A 21411-nucleotide genomic window follows, 5' to 3' on the forward strand; every position below is an offset into this window, starting at 1 on the left:
CGGTGCAAGTGACGAGGTAGCCCGAGGGATCAGGAGCAGAAGGGATTTGCCGGTGGCCAAGACTACAAGACGAAATACACGCATCAATATCGGAATGCTTGCTTAAGGCAAAGCAAGTAGCAGCAAGTCACACTTTGACAAAGTGTGCTAGGGTTTCGCGGTTTGGCCACAAAACTGCAAGAGGACTAGAGGGTCACGTGGTATCACCATCAAGCTTGCGTCGAGGCGAAGCTAAGTCGCGAATAAGCCATGGCCGTTCGATGGACGGAGCAAAAAATAAACTAAAATGCCCTGGTGATAGGTAGGAGTGCATTACCGGTGAGGGGTATTTTGGAAACAAGAAAACTTAAGGGCTAAGACATCTCTCTAGGCCTATAAATAGAGGGGTAGAGCTATGGGAGAATCTTAAGCTAACCATTTGAGAGCCTAGTGATAGGTTTTGGAGGAAATGAGAGGATAGGCTTAGTCTTTGTAATAGGCTAGAGCTTTTGTGAGAGAATTAACTTTGTAATTTGCCAAAAATAGGCTTACCTCTGTGCTTAATGGTGATTATTTTCTTGCATATGCTCGTGCTCATCTCCTTCTAGTCACCTTCTCTTGGTTCCCTTACCTCCTTGCAAGTTTTTCTATTTTCGTGTTGATTTTCGTTTTTTCCCTTTGAGCTGTAATCTTTTCACCTTCGGAAGTTGTTCTTCCTGTTGATGGAAATATTAAATTCACATACTCATGTATATGAGAGGGTCTTGAGTTTCATAGCCTCTAGATCATCAATCTGAAGAGTTTCTTTGCCCGGTGATCATCTTCTTTAGTTTCTTTGCAAGTTAAGAGTTTTCGAGTACTAAGACACATGGAATGGTCTTGAATGGAAGCTAGGGTTCATATTCCTTCTGTGGAGTCATGTTGTCTCAAAACCTTCCAATTGAACTTTCTCTCTATTTGACTTTTACTTGTGCATTTTTTAGGAGCGTTGGGTGAATACAAAGTAAGCCATTTATTTCGCAAGAAATTTATAAGGTGCCTATTAACCCCCCCTCTAGTGGCGTATCTCGATCCTACATTCTGGTTGCCTTTGACCCCTTGTTCAAAAGCTACGAAAAAGAATGAACCCTTGGAAAGGGAAAAACATGTCTCCAGAGGGAATATTTGTTTTAACCAACACCTGCCTGAGCAGCCTCCCCATATATAGCATGACCTTTTATCTCCTTCATGTTGTAACTCATGAGAGGATGGACTCTATTAGATCCAAATTTTTTAAGAGGGGTCTAGGATAAATTTAGATATCACATTATCAAGTGGGCGGTCGCCTGCAGACCAAAAGATCAAGGAGGTATTGGTATCATCAACACACAGATTATGAATCAATGTTTAATGGTGAAATAGGTTTGAAAAAAATCCTAAAATTGGTGCAGACTTTTAAGGGTAAAATACATGAGATGTGGATTTCTTTTGCTCTAAGAGGAAAGGATCCTCTTGGTTCTGACAAGGCCTGCACATAGTTAAACATCTATTTCAGTGGGGGACTACCTACAAAGTGCACAATGGGCAAAGGATTAGATTTTGGACCGATACCTGCATACATGATACCCCCTTAAGATCGAATTTCCTGATCTATACAGAATGACCTCGAATGCAACTACTAAGGTGGCTGATTGCTTTGAGGATGACACCCTCATAATCAATTTCATAAGACCTCTGACACCCTTAGAATTAGGGAGTTTTGAAGAGCGGGAGAGGTTCCATTAATTTGGATAATTTGGACAATGAAGTCCACCGGGCTCTAGAGAAGTCCAGGAATTTCACCACTAAATCCCTATACCGATTTATTTTGTATGGTGGAATAAGAAGCAAAATCTGTAGGGCAATTTGAAAATGCAAAGTCACACAAAAGATAAAGATTTTCCTCTGTCAGATGTTTAATGATAGGCTCTAAACGACAAACACTTTAAAGAGAAAAGGCTAGAAGGGCAGTGAATCCTGTTGCCTCTGTGGTAAAAAAGAATCACATCTTCTTCCAATGTGTTCTTGCTAACTTCACATAGAGTGTAGTTAGAAAATGCTTTGGCTGGTCTGAGCAACATAGTATCCTTGATGAATTTACTCTTAGATGGTTAACTCAGAAACTAAATCAACCAGCAAAACTGAGTCTCTTCTTTTTTGCAGGGCTTAGCTGAGCGATTTGGGGTGCTCATAACAAGATGACAATTGAAATGACTTTCCCCAACAAGCCAATTGATACTCTTCTCGACACTCTCTCTTACCAACAGAGTTAGAAAATCCTGCTCAAGGAGAGCGACAAGGAGTAGATTGATTCGGCTCTAGTGCATCTCATGGAGTGGTGCCACAACTTCTAACCTAATTATAATATCTAATCTAATATCTTAAAGCTGTAATCTTACTGAAATGGAAAATCTTGCTTGAAAAGGAAGGGAGGAAGACTTGGAGGCATATCTGTCAAAGGCTATGCAGTGGATCTCCTCATTCCAACTGAAGCTGATGCTTGTGTCTGATTTGGTGGAGCTGTAGGTTATCTTCTCCGATACTGTCGAGCTTTTATGTGGTAGGTTTAGACTTGTTTTTTTTGGCAGTGCTTAGCTCATGGGTGAGCGGTTTCTCCCGCTGTCTGGTTCATGTCGGTGTTATAGAACTGTGACCTGGTATCCCCATCACCGTTTTCCTTTTTTTCGATATTTTTTCTGATTGATGGATGCTGCTGGTTGTTTGACTCTATATTGGTTTTTAATAAATGCCAAGTTAATCTCGTTTAAAAAAAAATCCATGGCAAATGCAGCACGCTCGAAACGGACGATTCTCCTAAAATAGTCTGCAGAACTGGACATTCTCAAACTTAACTATGGTTTAATTTACTCTGTTCTTCTAGCTAATTGATTAAGCTTACATGCACGAAATTGATGCAGCAAAAAGTTACTAGGCTGCCTACACTGCTCGTTGATCGGTACTACGAAGCTGCTGCTGCTGCTCTGCTCACGAGATGGAATTCCTCCAAATCCGGGGCCCCTTCCTCGCCCCCTCGCCGAGCGTGGATGGGTGGCCGTCGGGCCCCGCCGCGTTGGCGCCGGTCATCTTGGCCAACCTGCCCAGCTTCTTCCACCCGCTGCTCCACGCCGAGGGCCCATGCTGCTGCTTGCCGCTGCCGGTGATCTTTGGCCCGGCCGCTGGCGATGGCGCGGCCCGCTCCACCTGCTTCTGGAGCGCGTCCATGTCGTTTTGCAGCTCTAGGTACTTGGCCTTCATGCTCTCCAGCTCGAACTTGAGCGTGTCGATGTCCTTCTTGGCACCCCTCCTGGAACGACTGCGGCGTGCCGTCCAGCAGCTGCCGCCGCGTCGTCGGCATTGCGCCCATGTCCGATGGCAGCGGAGGCTTGATCCCGGACGCGGAGGAGGAGCTGGCGAGTGCGTTGCTGATCTTGACCTGCTCCGAGAAGAGCACCTGCACGAGGTCGACGTCGTAGGCGGTGTCGGCGCGGCCGTAGGACGGGATGAGGCGAGCACCGCATGCTCGAGCTGCATGCCGACGCGCTTCTCAAGCTCCGGGACCAGCGCGGGGGCGGTCTTGAGCAGGATGGCGAGTCGGAGCAGGCGGAGCCGCGGAGGAGGAAGCCGCAGGAGACGCTGTCACGCTGCGGGGGGATGATGCTGATCAGGCTCTCCACCACCATGCGCTGCTCGCTCGCCGGCGCGCTCGCCGCTATGTCGTCCTTGGCGCCGCCTCCGGCGATGATCATGTGGAGCCTGCCGCCAGCGGGCGCCTGCGCCCAGGGCTCGTCCAGGGCGCCGCCGTGCGGCCCGTCCTTGGTCAGCCCCGGTAGCCATTTGGACGCGTAGTAGGTGATTGCGGCGCCGATGAGGTCGAACCGCATGCCTATCAACAACATACTACAAGAAATGGGCTCAGAAGAATTCTTGAAATGCCTTGTTTTCCCAATCAATTTCCCAATCAAACAACGCATTGATTTTCAAACAAATCCACCGGCCACAAAAAGTGAGAATTCTTACTGTAAAGCCTTACAAATAGCTCATATGTGTCTTATGTTTAATTTTTTCCGGCGCCTTGCTTCCTGGTTTGACCATGTTTAATTTGGTTTGATGATTTGTGAAATTATATGGACATGTCTAGGTATTGTAATTATAATTATGATTAATCAAAGTTACAGTAAAAAATAGAGTTGCCAAATGAGGGGTATAAAGGGCTTAAGTGACTGGTTTAAACTCTTCTATAGCCATATCCCTCTATTTATAGATCTAGCAAATTTGATCTCTAAGTTTCCTAATTTGTTACCAAAATACATCTCTCTTGTAGTACAATCTTACCTATTATTGAGGGTATTTAGTTAATTTTTTACTCTATCCATCGAACAGCTATGACGTCTTCACGACTTAGTTTCTCATTGATGCAAGCTTCACGATAGTGTCACGTATACCTCTAATCCTCCCATGATTTTAATACCTAATCGTGAAACCCCTTGCACGCTTCTCAAAGTGTGACTCGTCCCTTGCTTACACATTAAACAAACGCTCTGATGTCGACACGTCGACTCAATCTTGCGATCCTGACCGTTGGTATGTCTCTCCCACTTTCGATCCCTCGGACCGCCTTATCACTTGCACTGGTATCCCTTTCGCTTGATTTTATCAACATATCGTTTTCATCCTCCATTTCATACCACGTATATAGTTAGAATCACCCTTAACTCCGTCCAGCCTCCTTGATCGTCCGGTATCAAGCACCCACTTAGCCTCGATCATCCATCGTCAATCACCAAGTTGCATCCATCACCTGTACATCATAAGACAAGCAAACATATTTCTCCAACTTTAACTCCAGTTAGTTCATAATCAAAATGCTTAAACCAAGGTTAAGCAATCTAAAGCTCGACAAACTAAATTAATAAACTTATCAATCACTCATCCCATATAAACTAAGACACATTTCAACTTGGTTTCTCAAACTCGGTAACCTTCTCTAGTCGTAATTATGTACGTTTTGTCATGTGATCGTAACCTGTTCACCTCTGCGCATACCCTAGTTACGATCTCAAAAATAGTATAGTTGCAATCCACAAAATTAGTCAGTTACTATAAATATATCTGGTCATAACTCGGTACCTTCTCTGATTGTAATTATGTACTTTTTTATCATGTGATCGAACTTATTCACCTATGCATGCACCCCTAGTTATGATCTAAAAACAGTATAGTTACTCTTATACTGGTACACGGTTCACGCCATTGACTCGAGTGATTAAGAATTATCACAAAGCACCATAGTTTCTACTACCAAGACAACAACCTAGCTAGCATACCTTATTTACCAAGTACGCAGTGAAACAAACAAATCATACGATGTAATCATATATAATAGCAGCATTAGCGTAGCAACCAGTTTCATCGGGTGCAGCCGCAGAAGAGGAAGAAGCAACACATCACAGAGACAAGCGTGATGGACTCGACGATGGTGAAGACACCCCAAAGCGCGACGTCCAGGAGGAGCGAGACGTCAGGGACGAGCTCGGGCCAGCACCGCACCGCAGCCCCTAGCTGCTCGAAGGATAGCCACTGCTACCACCACCCGCTGAGGCAAGACACATAGGGCGAGGGGAGTAGGACGGTGAGGTTGGGCAAGCCGAAATCCGACAGCCACTGGAGCATGGACACCAAGCTAGATAGTGGCACATCGTAAGTTTTTTATACGTCTAGAGGCATAATAGACTATATATATATATATAAAGAGTCATACTTATATATATCGTGCCCAGGGAGGATATCTATCTATCTTAGCGACGATGATCAGCTACAGATCGTACTCTTCCTCTTCCCGAAGATGGGATTGATCAGATTGTGATCCTCGCAAACTTAATTATGCGTAGCTACCACATTGATCTGCTGAAAGAAACCGCATGCATAGTTTATCCGTGAACGAACGAGTGATGTTCAGCGGCACGTTCTGGTCTTATGTTAACTGAACTTATCAACAAGGAACGATTTTTTCTTTCTTTAAAAGGAAGGGGCAGAAGCTCTAGTTTTGTAAAGTAAATTCCCCTGGGATCATATTTCAAAACATCTCTATGTGCGAGAAACTAAAATTTCGTTTCTGAACATCCGTTTCTTGGTCTATTTTGATCGCGCAGTCAGATATTTTCACTGAAATTTCGTTTCAGATATTTTCCTGCTCAATTAGCACATGGACAGTCTTTCCCCCATCCTCTGCTAATCACCACCTCTATCGATCGTTGGAACCCAAGCCCACAGTGACCGCTGTCGTCTCTGCGGTCTGCAGCTTCCCAAGTGCCGAAGTGCCAGTGTTGAGATCATCGCATTGCCCCGAACCCTGAGGACGTCTGTCTGCCATCTGTCCATCTTTCTCGGAGACGCCAGCCAGCGTGCGATCGTCCACGCGCTCCAAACGAGGCCTCGATGTCGTTGGCCAACTTCGAGGCGCCTAGGCTGCGATCGCGTCGTCCTCGTTCGTCGAAGAGTTCAGCCGTTCAATCTCTCAGTATTAGGAAGATAATTATTATATATTATGTGATTATGATTTTATTATAACATTTCTAGAATAGCTCCTCTAATTGATGATCTTGTAACTATTGTTGTGCCCATGTGGCTATAATAGGAATGCACTTTGGCCATCTTGGCGGGTGCAGTGTTTCCATGTCGCTCTCCCTTTCCATATGGTATGGAGCATTTCTTCTTTTTTCGATCCTCTCTGCTGCCTAGCATCGTCGTTTCGCGCAATGCCCCACCCCAGTGTTGTGCCACCCACTTTCTTGTTCGCACGCCCGTGATGCCAGCACGTGCGACATGTCAACAACCAGCGATTCATCCTCATCCGCGACTTCCAACGTCCTCAACAACACCCTAGTGCCGGTGATGGCTAGCCCCTATGCCACCATTTCTATGCGCACTCACATCCCGATCGTTCTCAACCTCAATAACCCGAACTACAACAAGTGGGCATCCTTCTTCAAGTCCCTCTGCAGCAAGTTCAAGCTTCTTTACCACATCGACGGCTCCTCGTCGGCCGCCCCCCTCCAATCTGCTATGGGTCTAGGCTGACTATTTCATCCTCGGATGGATCTACGACTTCGCCAACTGCAATGTCCTCGACGTCACCATGGAACCGAACCAGTGGACATGCGATGGCCATTGAAAATCTCTTCAATGACAACAAGGAACCGCGCGCGATCTACCTCAGCAATCAGTTCCACTCCTTCATCCAGGGCGATCTCACGATCTATGAGTACTGCCAACACCTCAAAACGCTGGCTGACTCCCTCCGCAATGTCAGGCACGTTGTCTCGGAGCCACAACTCGTCCTCAACATGTTGCGCCTGAACCCATGTTTCTCGAGTGTGACCGACAACATCGCCAATGACACGCTGTTCCCGTTGTTCAGCAAGGCCCACTCCACCCTTGTGCTAAAGGAACCGCGTCTTGCTAATGAGTCCAAGGTCATCAAGGATACAAAGCTTCTCGTCGAGTCATCCACGTCCACTTGCGGCACTAGCGGGTGCCGTGGCTCAGCACCTGGTTCTGCCGCGCAACAACCCGGTGCTCCAACGGGTGGGTCTCATGGTTCATGTGATCCCAAGTGCGGAGACAATGGGCGACGCGGTCACCAGAACCAGACCTCGTGCAAACAGCCGCTTGTTCCATGTGCACCAGGGCCACAACCTGCTGGCCCATGGGTTTGTTTTAACCCTTAGGGCATGCAGCCCGGCAACCCAGGCTGGCATCTAGCATCAGGCCTCCTTGGCGTATACCTCCAGGCGCCTTAGGCCCATACGACCTTTGCGTCATCCCAAGTCTCCCCACTGTCAACGCCGTCATGGGATCAGGTTGCCCTCGTTGCCACCATGAACCAGCTTGCCATTCAGGGACCTAGCAACTAGATCCTCAACATGGGTGCTAGCTCCCACTTGTCTTCGCGTGATGGTATACTCCACTCTCGCCTCTCTAAGTTTCCGTCATCCACCATCACGCTTGGCAATAGCTCTCAAATTTTTGTTACATGTCATGGTCATTATATGCTTAATACACATTCACCTAATTTTTTATTGAGCAATGTTCTTATTGTCCCGTCAATTGTTCGTAACCTCATTTCAGTTCGATAATTTACTCGTGACAATCTTAACTCCATTGAATCTAACCCCTTTGGTTTCTATGTCAAGGATTTTTAGACCAGTCGCGTGATTCTTCGTTGCAATAATTCGGTTGATCTCTACACCTTCCCAGCACCCCACCATTGCAGCCCAGGCCAACATCGCCACTTCATCTTCGCTTTGGCATCAACGTCTCGGTCACCTCAGTTATGCGGCCCTTGATACCCTATAGAAATCATCTTTTATTTCGTATAATAAAGTAGGCCATGCTATTTGCCACGCCTGTCAGCTCGGCAAACACGTTCGCCTACCCTTTATAGTCTCCAATTCACAAACCTTCATGCCTCTTGGGTTAATTCATTATGATGTGTGGACATCTCCTATCGTGAGTAACTCTGGTTTTAAATATTATTTGGTGATAATCGATGATTTTTCTCAGTTCTTCAGCATCTCCAGAGATTCCACCACTATGTCACCACATAATTTGGCCTCCCGTTGAAACAAATCTAGGCTAACAATGCCACAGAGTTTGTGAACAACACCTCCACTCAATTCTTCTTTAACCACGACATACTTGGTAAGGGTGATCATGCACTCCGCACTCTTAACAATGTCACCCGCACTCTTTTGTTGCATGACCACATGCCACCCTCCTACTGGGCTGAGGCTATCGCCACAACAACTTATCTCCTCAATCGGCATCCCTCCTCTACTATAGAAAATTTCATACCCTTTGAGAAACTATGTAGTACACCCCCTACATATAGTCATCTTCACGTGTTTGGATGCTCGTGCTATCCAAACATGTCCTCCATTGTTCCCCACAAACTTGCACCACAATCCGCAACTAGTGTCTTCTTAGGGTACCCTAGCTCTCATAAGGGGTATCGTTGTCTTGATATTAACACTCGCTAGATCATCTTGTGCCATGTTGTTTTCGATGAAACTACCTTTCCATTCGCTAACCCTATTATCAGTCAGCATGGCGTGCACAATGACGTCGCCCTGGACTTCCTCATCAACAATAACAGCATTTGTTCCACTGTGACTGTGCTCCACACTGCTGGTGTTGAACTTGTGCGTACTATTCCTTCGGCTGCTCCATCTCTCGCAGATGTTGAGCAACCGTGGACGTGACCAACTCCTACTGACGATGACTAGGTAGGCGTCAGAGTGCCAATCACACACACCAGTGGGCCCCGCCTGTAGCGCTCCCTAACGTGTCATCCCCAACTCTACACACATGTACCTAGTGCCCCTGTGGCTCCTAGCAAGCTGCCAGCTGGACTGCACGCTAGCGCTCCACTAGGGCCCAACGCCAGCACCCACATCCCTGTTAGGCCTGGTGCTGGCGCAGTTGGCGCTATTGGGCCTTGTGGCCAGCCTGGTGCTCGTGCCTCCCAGCGTCAGATCGCACCTAATAGGCACGTGCCGCGTCCAGCTCCAGGTCCTCACTTAATGGTGACCCATGCTACCTCTAGCATCATCAAACCCGTCAACCGCATGAATCTCTTTGCTGTCCACACTTTGGTTTCCACCATTCCAGCAAATTATCGAAGCTCTCTTGCTGATTCTAATTGGCATGCAACGACGACAGATGGGTACAAGGCGCTCGTTGACAACAACACATGGGTTCTAGTTCATCAGCCCGCTGGTGCTAATGTGGTGACAGGAAAGTGGATCAACAAGCATATGTTCCACTCTTACAACACTCTCGCTCGCCACAAAGCACGATGGGTTATTTACGGGTATTCTCAGCAATATGGAATCGACTATGATGAGACTTTCAACCCAGTGGTTAAACCCTCCACTATTTGTGTTATGCTGAGCATTCCAGCTTCATGTTCCTAGCCGATCCATCAGTTTGACATCAAAAACGCATTTCTGCATGACAACCTTGAGGAGATTGTTTATTGCCAGAAGCCATCTGGGTTTGTTGATCCATCTACACCTGATTATGCACCTACTCAAGAAGTATCTATATGGTCTCAAGCAGGTGTCCCGTGCTTGGTACCAGCAATTTGCCACTTACATTCATCGGATTGGCTTCAGAGCCTCCACCTCTGACACGTCCCTCTTCGTTTCCAAAGATGGACATGACACAACCTATCTACCGCTTTATGTCGATGACATCATTCTGACAGCCTCTTCAGGTGCTCTACTGCAGAAGCTAACTCAGTTATTATATTCAGAGTTTCCCATGACCGACCTCGGCAACCTTCATTTCTTCCTTAGGATTTCAGTTCAACGCCAGTATGCTTCGTATCTTCTCCGACGCGCTAGCATGGCTGAGTGTCACTCCACTTCAACTCCTGTTGACACTCACGCCAAGCTGTCTGCTACAGACGAACATCCCGTGGCTGACCCTTCAGAGTACAAGATCATCGCTTGGGCCCTTCAGTACTTGACCCTGACACGGCTCAACCTGAATTATGCAGTTAAGCATGCATGTCTCTTTTTGCATGATCCGTGACAACTGCATCTCGTGTTGATCAAATGCATATTGTGCTATGTCAAGGGCACTCTCAACGTCGGCTTGCACATTGGCACCTGCCCAGTGACATCTCTCACCGCATACTCAAATGCAGACTGGGCTGGTTGCCCTGACTCACAGCGTTCCACCTCGGGCTACTGTGTCTACCTCTACGACAATCTCATCTCTTGGTCTCCCAAGTGCCAGTCCACCATCTCTCGCTCTAGTGCGGAGGCTGAGTACTGCATTGTTGCGCATGTTGTCACCAAGTGTTGTTGGTAGCGCCGCTTCTCCAAGAGTTGGACGTCCCTCTTGCTTCGACTATTGTGGTCTACTGTGACAATATGAGTGCCATCTACATGTCATCTAATCTAGTACAACACATGCGCACAAAGCATATTGCGATCAACATCCAATCCACTTTGTTCGTGAGAAGGTGTCCCTTGGTCACGTTCAAGTTCTTCACGTGCCTTCCTCACACCAATTCGCGAACATCATGACTAAGGGTCTTCCTGTTCAGCTGTTCACAGAGTTCCTATCCAGTCTTTGCGTCCAGACTCCCCCCACTGCAACTGTGGGTGGGTATTAGGAAGATAATTGTTGTATATTATGTGATTATGATTTCGTTGTAACTTTCCTACAATAGCTCCTCTAATTGCGGATCCTATAACCGTTGTTGTGCCCATGTGGCTATAATAGAAAAGAACCCCAGTCTTCTTGGCATGTGCAGTGTTTCCATCTCGCTCCCCCTTTCCACACTCAGATGCACCACCCACCTTGATCATGGTGTACCTCCCTTCTAGATCTCGACTACGGATTCAGAATCCATTTTTTTCTTTTCCCCTAGTGAAGCGCATGAGCCCAACTATTTCTAGAGTATGTAAGAATTTTTTCTTTTTTTAATTTGCAAAACTAGACGGTTGTTTTAAGAATTTACAGAACTAGACATTTGTCGCCCACTGGTTGAGCATTTTTTAAAATTTGCCTGAACAATAGGCGATTTATTTCTATCGCCTAGCTATCAGGCGACAAGATAAGGTGTTACCATGGAGGTCTACGAGGACAAGCACAGACGGTCTTGTCGTCTGATGTTTGGGCAGCAAGGACATGTCGCCACTACGTGAAAAATGGTCATGGGTAACGGGTGGTAACCATCATTAGTAACAGGTTCTACACCCGTCATCCTAAACATGTCACTGATGAGTCGTCATTGATGATGGGTTAAGACTCGTCACGAATTCAGTCATAGGTGATGGGTTACAAATTAACCTATTGCTTATGAAGGTCATAAGTGACAGACCATAACAGTGACTTGTCACTTATGATTGAACATAAGTGATGACTCGTAATAGTGACCCGTCACTTATGATTTTTTCATTTTTTTGACATGAAAAAAGTTAAAAAATATATATTTTTTCACCCGAGCCACTCAACACAGGGCCCATCACATATGCCCCACAAGTCACACTATTTTCAAAAGCACTTTCAGTCTTTGAGTTCCGTGGGAATCGAACTCGCGACCTCCCCTCGCGCGCGTACCCCCTTACCACATCAGCTATCACGTCGTTGTGATAGGAAGCAGATATTTTATCCTTTTAACCTTCATCGCCGAAGGTCATAGGTGATGGGTCATAACCTTGACCCATCACCTATGACTGATTAGATGTTATGGTTATGACTTGTCACCTATGACCATATTACCAAATTGGTGATCTGGAGCATTTTCGGTAAAACAGGTATAACTTTTGCATACGAATTCTGATTTTGATGTTTGTTTGACTCTACGGACATCTACAGAAAAAATTATATCCGTTTCTCCCCGACCTTGATGAATTCAGTGAATTTTTTTAGGCCAAATTAAGCCTAGAAGATTGAGTTCTTGCCCCTAAAGTTTCTGCATCATTTTCAGAATACGTGTTTGTATCCATAGCCGTCATCCCTTACATCAAACTTGAGCGGAAATATACAATGATTCCTATTCTGATACTGCTGAGGTGAGAAAAAATAAGAGAAAAATAAAAGAAAAATAAAACAATTATAACATCATGCTATGTACATATTTACTATATAAGCAAGAAATTAAGTAAGTTGTGATAGAAAACTGGTTGACTAATACATCTAATGATTGATTAATTAAATTTTTTTATCTATTTTGTTTCATTTAACTAGTCATTAATGACGGGTCATAACTTGACCCGTCACCAATGACTTTCTAGGATGATCTGTCACTGATGAGTTGATTATTAGTGATGGATCACAATTTGACTCGTCACTTATAACTGGTCTAGGATGACCCGTCACTATTATCATAAGTGACGGGTCATATTACGATATGTCACTAATTTTGTATCTTATTTGTTTGTTTTCACGTAGTGCGCCCTGCGTTGGGGTGATAAGAACTTATTGCCCAGCAGTGGGGCGACAAGGTCCTGTCACTCGGCATTTGGGACAAAGGAATTTTTTTTAAAAGTGAAAGATATTTTTTCCAATTGTTGTAGTATAAAACTGGAGGAAGTAGATCACACTTAATGAATATGATATAAAAATAGTAGAAATCATGATATAAAACAAAAGCAAAGGGTACGCCATAAATTGCCAGAACGATTATTTGTAAACGAGAAAACAAAGAACTGGATATATAGTGTATTATAATAAGAGTACCAAATAAATAGTAACACAAAGTTATAAAGTTGTAACATGGTCTAGCAAAAAAAAACCGAGTTACTTAGGGCACCACACATATTGCTCTTGGTTTGGGCGGCTTACGAGGGAGAAGGGGTGAAGAGGTGAGAAGAAAAAATTCAGGTGCTAAGAGGATGAAAAACACTCGACTGAGTTTCAGAATTCCCCTTCCTTTTCCCCCCAAGGAATGGTATCTTGATTTTATTAGGGGTTATCTTTGGATTTTTCTGAGTGCAGTCGCTTTGGCATTTCTTGACCGGCACACGGGATGGGATCTATACAGACAGATGATGCCCATGCGCGTGGTGAAAAATGTTCGACTCCAGTGCCCTAATGAACTAGTTCACTGACTTCTCCTTGCGTTGACTTAAAGTCAAGCCTTTTTCAGTTTAGTCCCAAAAAACTTAAGCCTCCCTTGTCTCCTAACCCCACGCCTACGTTATGCCACTATCACGCCCCCTCTAGTTCATTTCCTCCTCAGAAATAGTAAAACAATATTTACCAATGGAGACGGAGAGAGTGAGATATTTGCCCCTAGAGTTGGGAAAGATGTCGCTAGCACACAAATCCCATAGCGATCCAAATGTAAATTTTTTATGGTTTTCTTAGTTTTTTTTTTCTTAACTCAAAGCTATGCGTAGCAATTCCGATTGTAAAAGTAGCATTCATTTGTGAGGTAGAGAAATGGAGCCTGACGTCCCTCTTTCCAACATCGTCTCTCTTTCCACTTGCTAGGGACTCTCTCGTTCCGACATCATCTCATCGTCTATCGTTATAGCATTTCTGAATAAATATAGTATGATTTCAACCTAGTTTGATAAAAGTCCTTGGTGAAGGTTAAAAAATTCACAAGGTACAAATTATGGTTCAGGGATTACGATAATAAATTCGAATCTCTTAACGTTAATATCACGATAACTTTATTATTGACGCGTGAGTCAACATCGGCACTCGCGTCAGAGATCCTCATCCCTCTGTAATAACCTGGGTTGCGGCGTTTCGTGAGTTCACATAAGGTAAAATTACCTTGGTACCCCCGTCCCCCTCCTGGTCTCGCCCATCAGTCCACGATAGCCGTCACGCGCCCATTGTTTCTTTAATTAGCAGCCACTACACACGTACACTGTACACACACTGAAAGTCTCAAACCCGAGCATCAGTGCACGCGTGTGTGGTCTACTCGTTCGTTTTCTTCTGCCCCTCACGTCATGAAAGCTACCCCGTCGTCCGTGACGGCCCCAGTGCAAGGACAGAGATGCGATGGCCTCTTACGCCTATATACCAATCCATATCCGTGCCCAACTGATCATCATTCCTTCCATCGATCTCGACCTCATGGCGTCTCCCGGCTCCAACGACGATGGGGCCGCCGCCGCCGCCGCAGTCTGCTGCATGTGCGGCGACCACGGCCTGCCGAGCGAGCTGTTCCGGTGCAGCCTCTGCCGCCTCCGGCTGCAGCACAGGTATACGATCGACATGCATATATATATTTGATTGCTGGAGGCTCCCGCCGATTACGTACGATCACTTATGCATGCGTACACGTGTGCAGATACTGCAGCGACCTGTACCCGGTGGCGGCGGGGTCGTACCGGAGATGCAACTGGTGCCTGCGGGAGAAGGGCGGGGGTGATCTGCCTGTCAAGGCGCCGATGGCAGCGGCGAAACAGAGCCACCTGAATATTTCTCGTGATGATGATGGCGACGAGGTGAGGCCGTGCCGTGGATGCTCGAGATCACCGTTCTCGGGGGACCCCGGGAAGCCGGTCAAGAAGTCCAAGAAGGGCCGCGAGAGAACTGTGCAGCGGCCGGTGACGACAGCCACGGCGAAGGGGAGGGAGGTGCAGGCCGGAGCAGAAAAACCGCGGTTCAGGGCGAAGGTGCGAGTGCGACGGTACAGGCTCCTCGCGGAGGTGATCAGTTGCTAGTATGTATAGATGCATAGTACTTGTGCAAGGCCAGTTGAGAAGGCCAGCTTGTTCCTTAACTCATATGCAGACATATTGATAGATCGACTGGTGAACATCAAGTTATTAAGTTGAGCGGGTTTGATTTATGCCCTATCCGACTTAATCAAAGCGACCCGTTTGATTTATTGCAACAAGCAAACATACCTCTTGCAAGGAATAGGTCAATCTTGTGCCACAGATTTTTTCTTAAAAAAGAAAATGAAAAATGCTAGATTTCTGACTACTGATTTTATTTTATTTCATACCCTTGGATTCACTTGATGATTCCTGCTTCCTTCTTCTCCGACAAGCTCCTCATGTTCTCCGACGAGATTTAGGGTTAGGATTAGGTTTTGGGGTTTGTAGTTCCCGAGCTTAGAGGGAAGCCTGGAGAGGCTACTATTACAAAAAAACCATCCCTGCCCTCTTTCGCTGTCGATTTAAAAATAACCAGCAATGATAAGGTATCACTGACAGTTCATAAGTTGAACCGGTAGATCTAATCGTGAGCCCTTAAGAACCGACAATGGTAGTTAATATCACTGCCAGTTCTAGCTACGAACCGGCAGTGAAGTATCACTGTTAGTTCAAAAACTCATCAACAAAGCAATAATTGAGCCAATACAAAGCGTCAATAGCAATCTTTATCTTTGTCATCTCATATTCCAAACAGACAGTGATAAGGATTATCACTATCGGTTCATATGCTCACCGACAGAACAATAATTGAGTGAATACGAACCGACAGTGATAATGCTTTTATAAATCCTGAGCTCGTCTCCCTCAGTCCATGCCCCATCTCACTTTGCTCCCAATCTCCTAAAGGTGCTCCCGAGGGGTAGTGGCGATCGAAGTGGTACGATGATCACCGTCTCCACTGTGGCTGCCTCTCCCCTTGGGTCCGGCTTTCCCGTCCTCCTAGCTCGTCACCGTCTCCGGAGCCCGAGCTACCTCACGACCACCCTTGTTTCCCTAAGCCCTCGCCGTCTACCCAAGCCTGTCGCCCAGTCTCCTGAACCCATAGCCCTGTCTCCCCATCTCCCTATGGGCTACCCAAGTATTTTACATCTTGCTCTATCCGAGTGACAGAAAATACATTTGCTTCAAGATTATTATGTTTTTGCTATTTATTTAGATGTGCTATTGTCACTCAGATAGCGCAAGATGTAAAATAGATGGTGCAAGCCAGCTGTTCCAAGAGATCTTCAACGTATGGTGAATTACACAAGTCTAGATCCCAAGGCGAAGAGCTCATGGTACATCAGCTTTGCAATATCCGTTCCTATTTATCATTGCGGTTTCAACAAGATTGTAGTTTCAAACTAGGATCAAGCTTGAGCAAGAATATTTTGCCATTCATGTAGATATAAAATATTTTACCACGAATATTTTGACATGGAGTCTCTAGCTCAGTTTGAGATCAAACTTAGGCAGATCCCTATACTGAAGAGTTTGTAGCACTACAACAGAAACAATCATCCATTATGTCCCATCAGTGCCAGTTAGGATAGAACCAGCACCGATAAAGTATATGTGTCGGTTCATAATTTTCCGTGCTTGATCAATGATCGAGCCAGGTTGAACCGGTACTAGCACTTGGATCAAACCTGCACTGATACTTTACTGTCGGCTGGTTACCATGAGTCGACACTAATATTGAGTATCAGTGTCGTTTCGTATTACAGGTCAACACTAATAAGTCTACATCTAAAAAAGGCGTCTTCTTCTTCCCCTAACGTGTCATCACCAACACCGACACCCCTTTCTGCCACCTCACCGCCACGCTATCACCTCTGACTTCCTCCTCCATGACTGAGTAACTCTCTTCCTTTAGTGCGCGTCGCTTTCCTATTTGCCCGATGCCAGCGCAGGTCTCCGCGTTGGCCGAGCCGCCGCCACCCTTGTGTGCCATGATATATGTACTAAAATCCCTTTAATTATTTAAATGTGTTTAAGTTTAGGTAATTTCAAATTAATTATTGGTAATTCCAAAATTGGTGAAACTACATATTAATTGTTGGTAAGCCATGAAAGTATATGATTATGCCATTGTTACCTAGATCTCCAATTTTCCATTAAAGATTTAAGGAAAAAATATTAGAATCACCTCTAAATAGATTGAAACATAGCTCCAATTTTCTAGTAGTGAATTAGCAAAAAGATTCAAATCTCCTCTAAATAGATCAACATATTGAATATGAATATTGTGTTGTAGGGATGACAAATCCACTTGCTAGTCGCAAGCGGACGTGACAGTATTTAGAAGGTGATGGGTTATCTAACATGGAGCAATCAAGATGCGAGATAATTCAAAAAAATAGAACTGCATTTTGAAATATTGCATGGTTATCATTTCATTGGTTTTTTATTGATTGCTAAAATGTAATGATAATCATAAATTTGCAGATGGACCAGACATGGATGTACAATTCTGACCGTCGCGGCCCAGAGTTCTTTCATGGCATTGATGCTTTTTTTAGGGTTGTCGCAGCATACAGAAAACCAAAAAACAAGAGTGATGATCACTATATTTGTTGTCTGTGCGTTGATTGCAAGAATGAGAATTAGTTCTCAGGCATAGAGAAGATATGTGCACACTTATTTTGCAGGGGTTTCAAGCCTGGCGATATGACGGCTGACGAAGACATCGATATGTTGGTGTTTGAAGATACTTTTTATCGGCAACGATGATGACGACCTAGATGAAATGTTGCACAATGCAGAGGGAGACTACACCAGTGATAGGCAATACGAAAAGTTTCAGCGCATGATAGAGCACTATAAAACAATGGTGTTCTCGAGCTGTAAGAAAGAGCATAACAAGTTGCATGTTGTGCTGATATTGTTGCAAATGAAGTCTAGCAATGGTTGATCTGATAAGGGCTTCAACGAGTTGTTATGATTCCGGAGGAACTTGCTTCCAGAGGGCAACGAGTTGCCTAAAAACACGTACCAGCCAAGCAGATTATTTGCCCATTGAAGTTGTAAGTAAAGAAAATACATGCATATCGAAACAACTGCATGTTGTTTCATAACGGGGATGCAAACTTGAAAGCGTGCCACGTTTGTGGTGCATCATGCTACAAGCGCAATGTTGACGATATCGATAGCAATGATGTAGGGGAGAAGAGTAAGAATAAAAGACCCCCCGCTAAGATGATTTGATATTTCCCTATAATCTCCCATCTGAAGCGATTATTTGCTAACAAAGTGAATGCCGAGTTAATGCGATAGCACGCCGAAGGTCGCAAGAAAGACGGAATGCTTAGACACCCTACTGATGGAATGCAATGGAGTAACTTCGGTACAAAATACAAGGAATTCAAAGCTAAAGTGAGGAATATAAGGTTTGGGTTGAGCACGGATGAGATGGATCATTTCGGCAACATGAGTAATAGTAATAGCACTTGGGCTGTGACTCTCTGTATCTACAACTTTCCATCTTAGTTGTGTATGAAGTGAACGTTCCTTATGATGCTTTTGCTAATCAGTGGGCTGAGTCAACTTGACAATGATATCGATGTGTATCTTAATCCATTGCTTGAAGATCTCCTTGTACTATAGGAAGATGGCGTATAGGTGTGGGATGAATATAAATGCAAGCATTTTACCTTACACGCAATGCTGTTCGTAATGATCCAAGATTAGCCTGCTCTTGCTAACCTATCGGGAAAGACTTTAAAAGACTACAATGAATGTGTATGGTGCTTGGATGAAATAGGGGGGTTGTGGCTGAAGAATTGTAAGAAAACTGTCTACATGGGCCACCGTAGGTTTCTGCACCCGGATCATCCGTACCGCAGGAATAAAAGAGCTTTGACGGGATAGTGGAGACTCATCGAGTCCGAAGGTTCAAACTGGGGAGCATGTATATAAGATGGTAAAGAATCTTAAAGTTTTCCTTAGAAAGGGGAAAGGCAGTACAAAATTTCCAGTTGGAAAACTCGCTCTTATGTTTAAGAAGAGATCAATTTTTGGAATCTACCTTATTGGAAGCACTTGATGGTCGGACACGCAATCGACGTCATGCATGTGGCGAAGAACATATTTGATAGCTTGATTTATACCTTACTAGACATACCTGGCAAAATAAAAGATACACTCAATGCACGTTTGGACTTGGAAGATATGAAGCTAAAGAAAATTCTCCATCCTAAAATCCTAGGCAACATGAGCAAACGAACTTCTCACGGCTTGCTACACCCTTGAATGCACTAGATATCGCCTAGAGGGGGGTGAATAGGTGATTCCTAAAAAATAAATATTCACAGCGGATTAATAGAATTCGGATACTCTGGGTCAATCCGGAACTTCCATGGTCCGGAGGTTCCAAGATCAACTCGAATAGTCCGGCTAGAACTTGAAATTGAAATCTAGTTGATTCTAAGGGTTACCACAGGTTCTAAAAGGTTGTCTAAAGACTTTTCCACCAACCACCTGCAGTCACAAACTCTCAAACACAAAGATCGGATAAATTTCCCTAAAGATCAACTAGAACAAGAATAGAAGAAAGAACACAAATGAGACAAGGATTTGTTTTTTGAAGTTCAGATCCAACGATCCTACGTTTCCGTTGAGGTGCTCACAAAGAGCCAAGTATCTTTCAACCCTTATCCTCACCAAGTGACCACGAAGATCAAGCTTGGGCTTACTCAAAGCATCCTCTTCTCTTGTGAAGGCAAGAATGACCTTCACAAACTTCCCGGGGTACTCCACAAACTTAGGTGCTCTCCGGGTGACGTCTACCCGTCTAGGAGCTCCAAGCTCCAAGAGTAATAAACACGAATTAACGGCTTGATGAAGAACTCAAGTGCTCAAATGATAGAGTTATGCTCACTAGCACTCAATCTTACTTTTCTAACCCAACTCTCAAAAACTTTGCAAGATTTGATGCACTAGAGGAGTGGGAAGCGCTATTGAATGTCTTTGAATGTTCTTGTGTCAAGTTGGTTTAGCAACAACAGCTAATGAATGGATGGGATGAGGGGGTATTTATACCCTCCCCCCAAAAAACTAGCCGTTACAGTATTTTTTATACTAACCCAAAGTATCCGGGTTTAATCCGGAGACTTCAGGTAAAACATTTGGGCATTAACCGAGCACCCTCTGCTCGGAGAAAAGTTCAGAAACTCCAGCAACCCGGAACATCTGGGTAAACTTAGAGCATTCAGGTTGACTTAGAAACTAAAACTGAGCACCCCTTATCGGAGCTAAACTCGGATACTCTGGCAACCCAGAGTATTCGGGTCAGCTAGGAACATCTGGGTACAGACAACACTTAGAACTTCCCGGTGTTCGTGGGTGATTGTGTCTCTCAATTTTTAGATTAACAAGGGTACTTTGAGCATTGAGATATCTTCAAGTCTATCTACACTTATCCCTCTTAATAGTACAGCATACCTAAACTTAAATTCAAAAATAAAATGAATTTAAATCTATTGAGTAACTACGTGTCGCTTCTCTTTTCTTTTTGAGGGACGCCAAGGCTTTTTAACATCTTCAATGGGACTAATACCTGTTCATAATCTTATTGAACTCATTAGTCCCTTAATTATTTATCATCAATTATACAAAACCCACATAGGGGGCCTAGATGCACTTCCAATCTCTCCCTTTTTGGTGATTGATGACAACACGATTAAAGCTTACAAAAGATAATTGAATTAAAGGTTTTAAATTCTAAGATATATGGTGAGCTCCCACTAAATATGTGTATTGATTGAAGTTTGATTTTAACATCAAATGCACATATTTAAAAGGATTTGTTGCGAGAGCTCCCCCTATATCTTAGTATCTATGGGGTGTAGACAGTGTGAGTGAACATGATAAACGTGGTGCGTATGACATAATATATCACATAAAGAAAGAGAAAAAGAGAGAAACAAACATTACACCATAGAATGTTATGAAGATCTCACACTAACATATTTAAGTTATTATAAATTTAAAGATCGACATTAAGCACACCACACATAGTTCATCACATATTACATTAAGTCTTACATGTCCAACATCGAAAGATAAAGATTTTGAACTGGTAAAGGAGATAGGACATTGTCAAGAAACCAAATACTCCGGGTGAACTCGGAGACTCCAGATTCAAAAAGAACAGACAACCTAAAAGAAACAATACATTCTCTCTGCTTTTGGCATCAAGTCACCAAAAAGAAAGAGAAGCTGAAAGAGA

The 21411-nt window shown here is 44.5% G+C and overlaps 2 protein-coding genes across 2 annotated transcripts; both read left to right on the forward strand.

The window, feature by feature from the left end:
• Positions 1 to 7157: 7157 nt before the first annotated feature.
• On the forward strand, positions 7158 to 7724 carry LOC133923020 (uncharacterized). The gene has a single exon (XM_062368494.1). The coding sequence runs from the start codon at positions 7158 to 7160 to the stop codon at positions 7722 to 7724; it is 567 nt and encodes a 188-aa protein (XP_062224478.1).
• Positions 7725 to 14507: 6783 nt separating this feature from the next.
• LOC133920508 (uncharacterized) lies at positions 14508 to 15370 on the forward strand. The gene is made up of 2 exons (XM_062365122.1): positions 14508 to 14738; positions 14828 to 15370. Exons 1-2 carry the CDS (start codon positions 14536 to 14538, stop codon positions 15201 to 15203), a joined length of 579 nt encoding a protein of 192 aa, XP_062221106.1. The 5' UTR covers positions 14508 to 14535; the 3' UTR covers positions 15204 to 15370.
• The last annotated feature ends 6041 nt before the right edge of the window (positions 15371 to 21411 follow it).

Source organism: Phragmites australis, chromosome 6 (genome assembly GCF_958298935.1).
Source record: "Phragmites australis chromosome 6, lpPhrAust1.1, whole genome shotgun sequence".
Taxonomy (NCBI): domain Eukaryota; kingdom Viridiplantae; phylum Streptophyta; class Magnoliopsida; order Poales; family Poaceae; genus Phragmites; species Phragmites australis.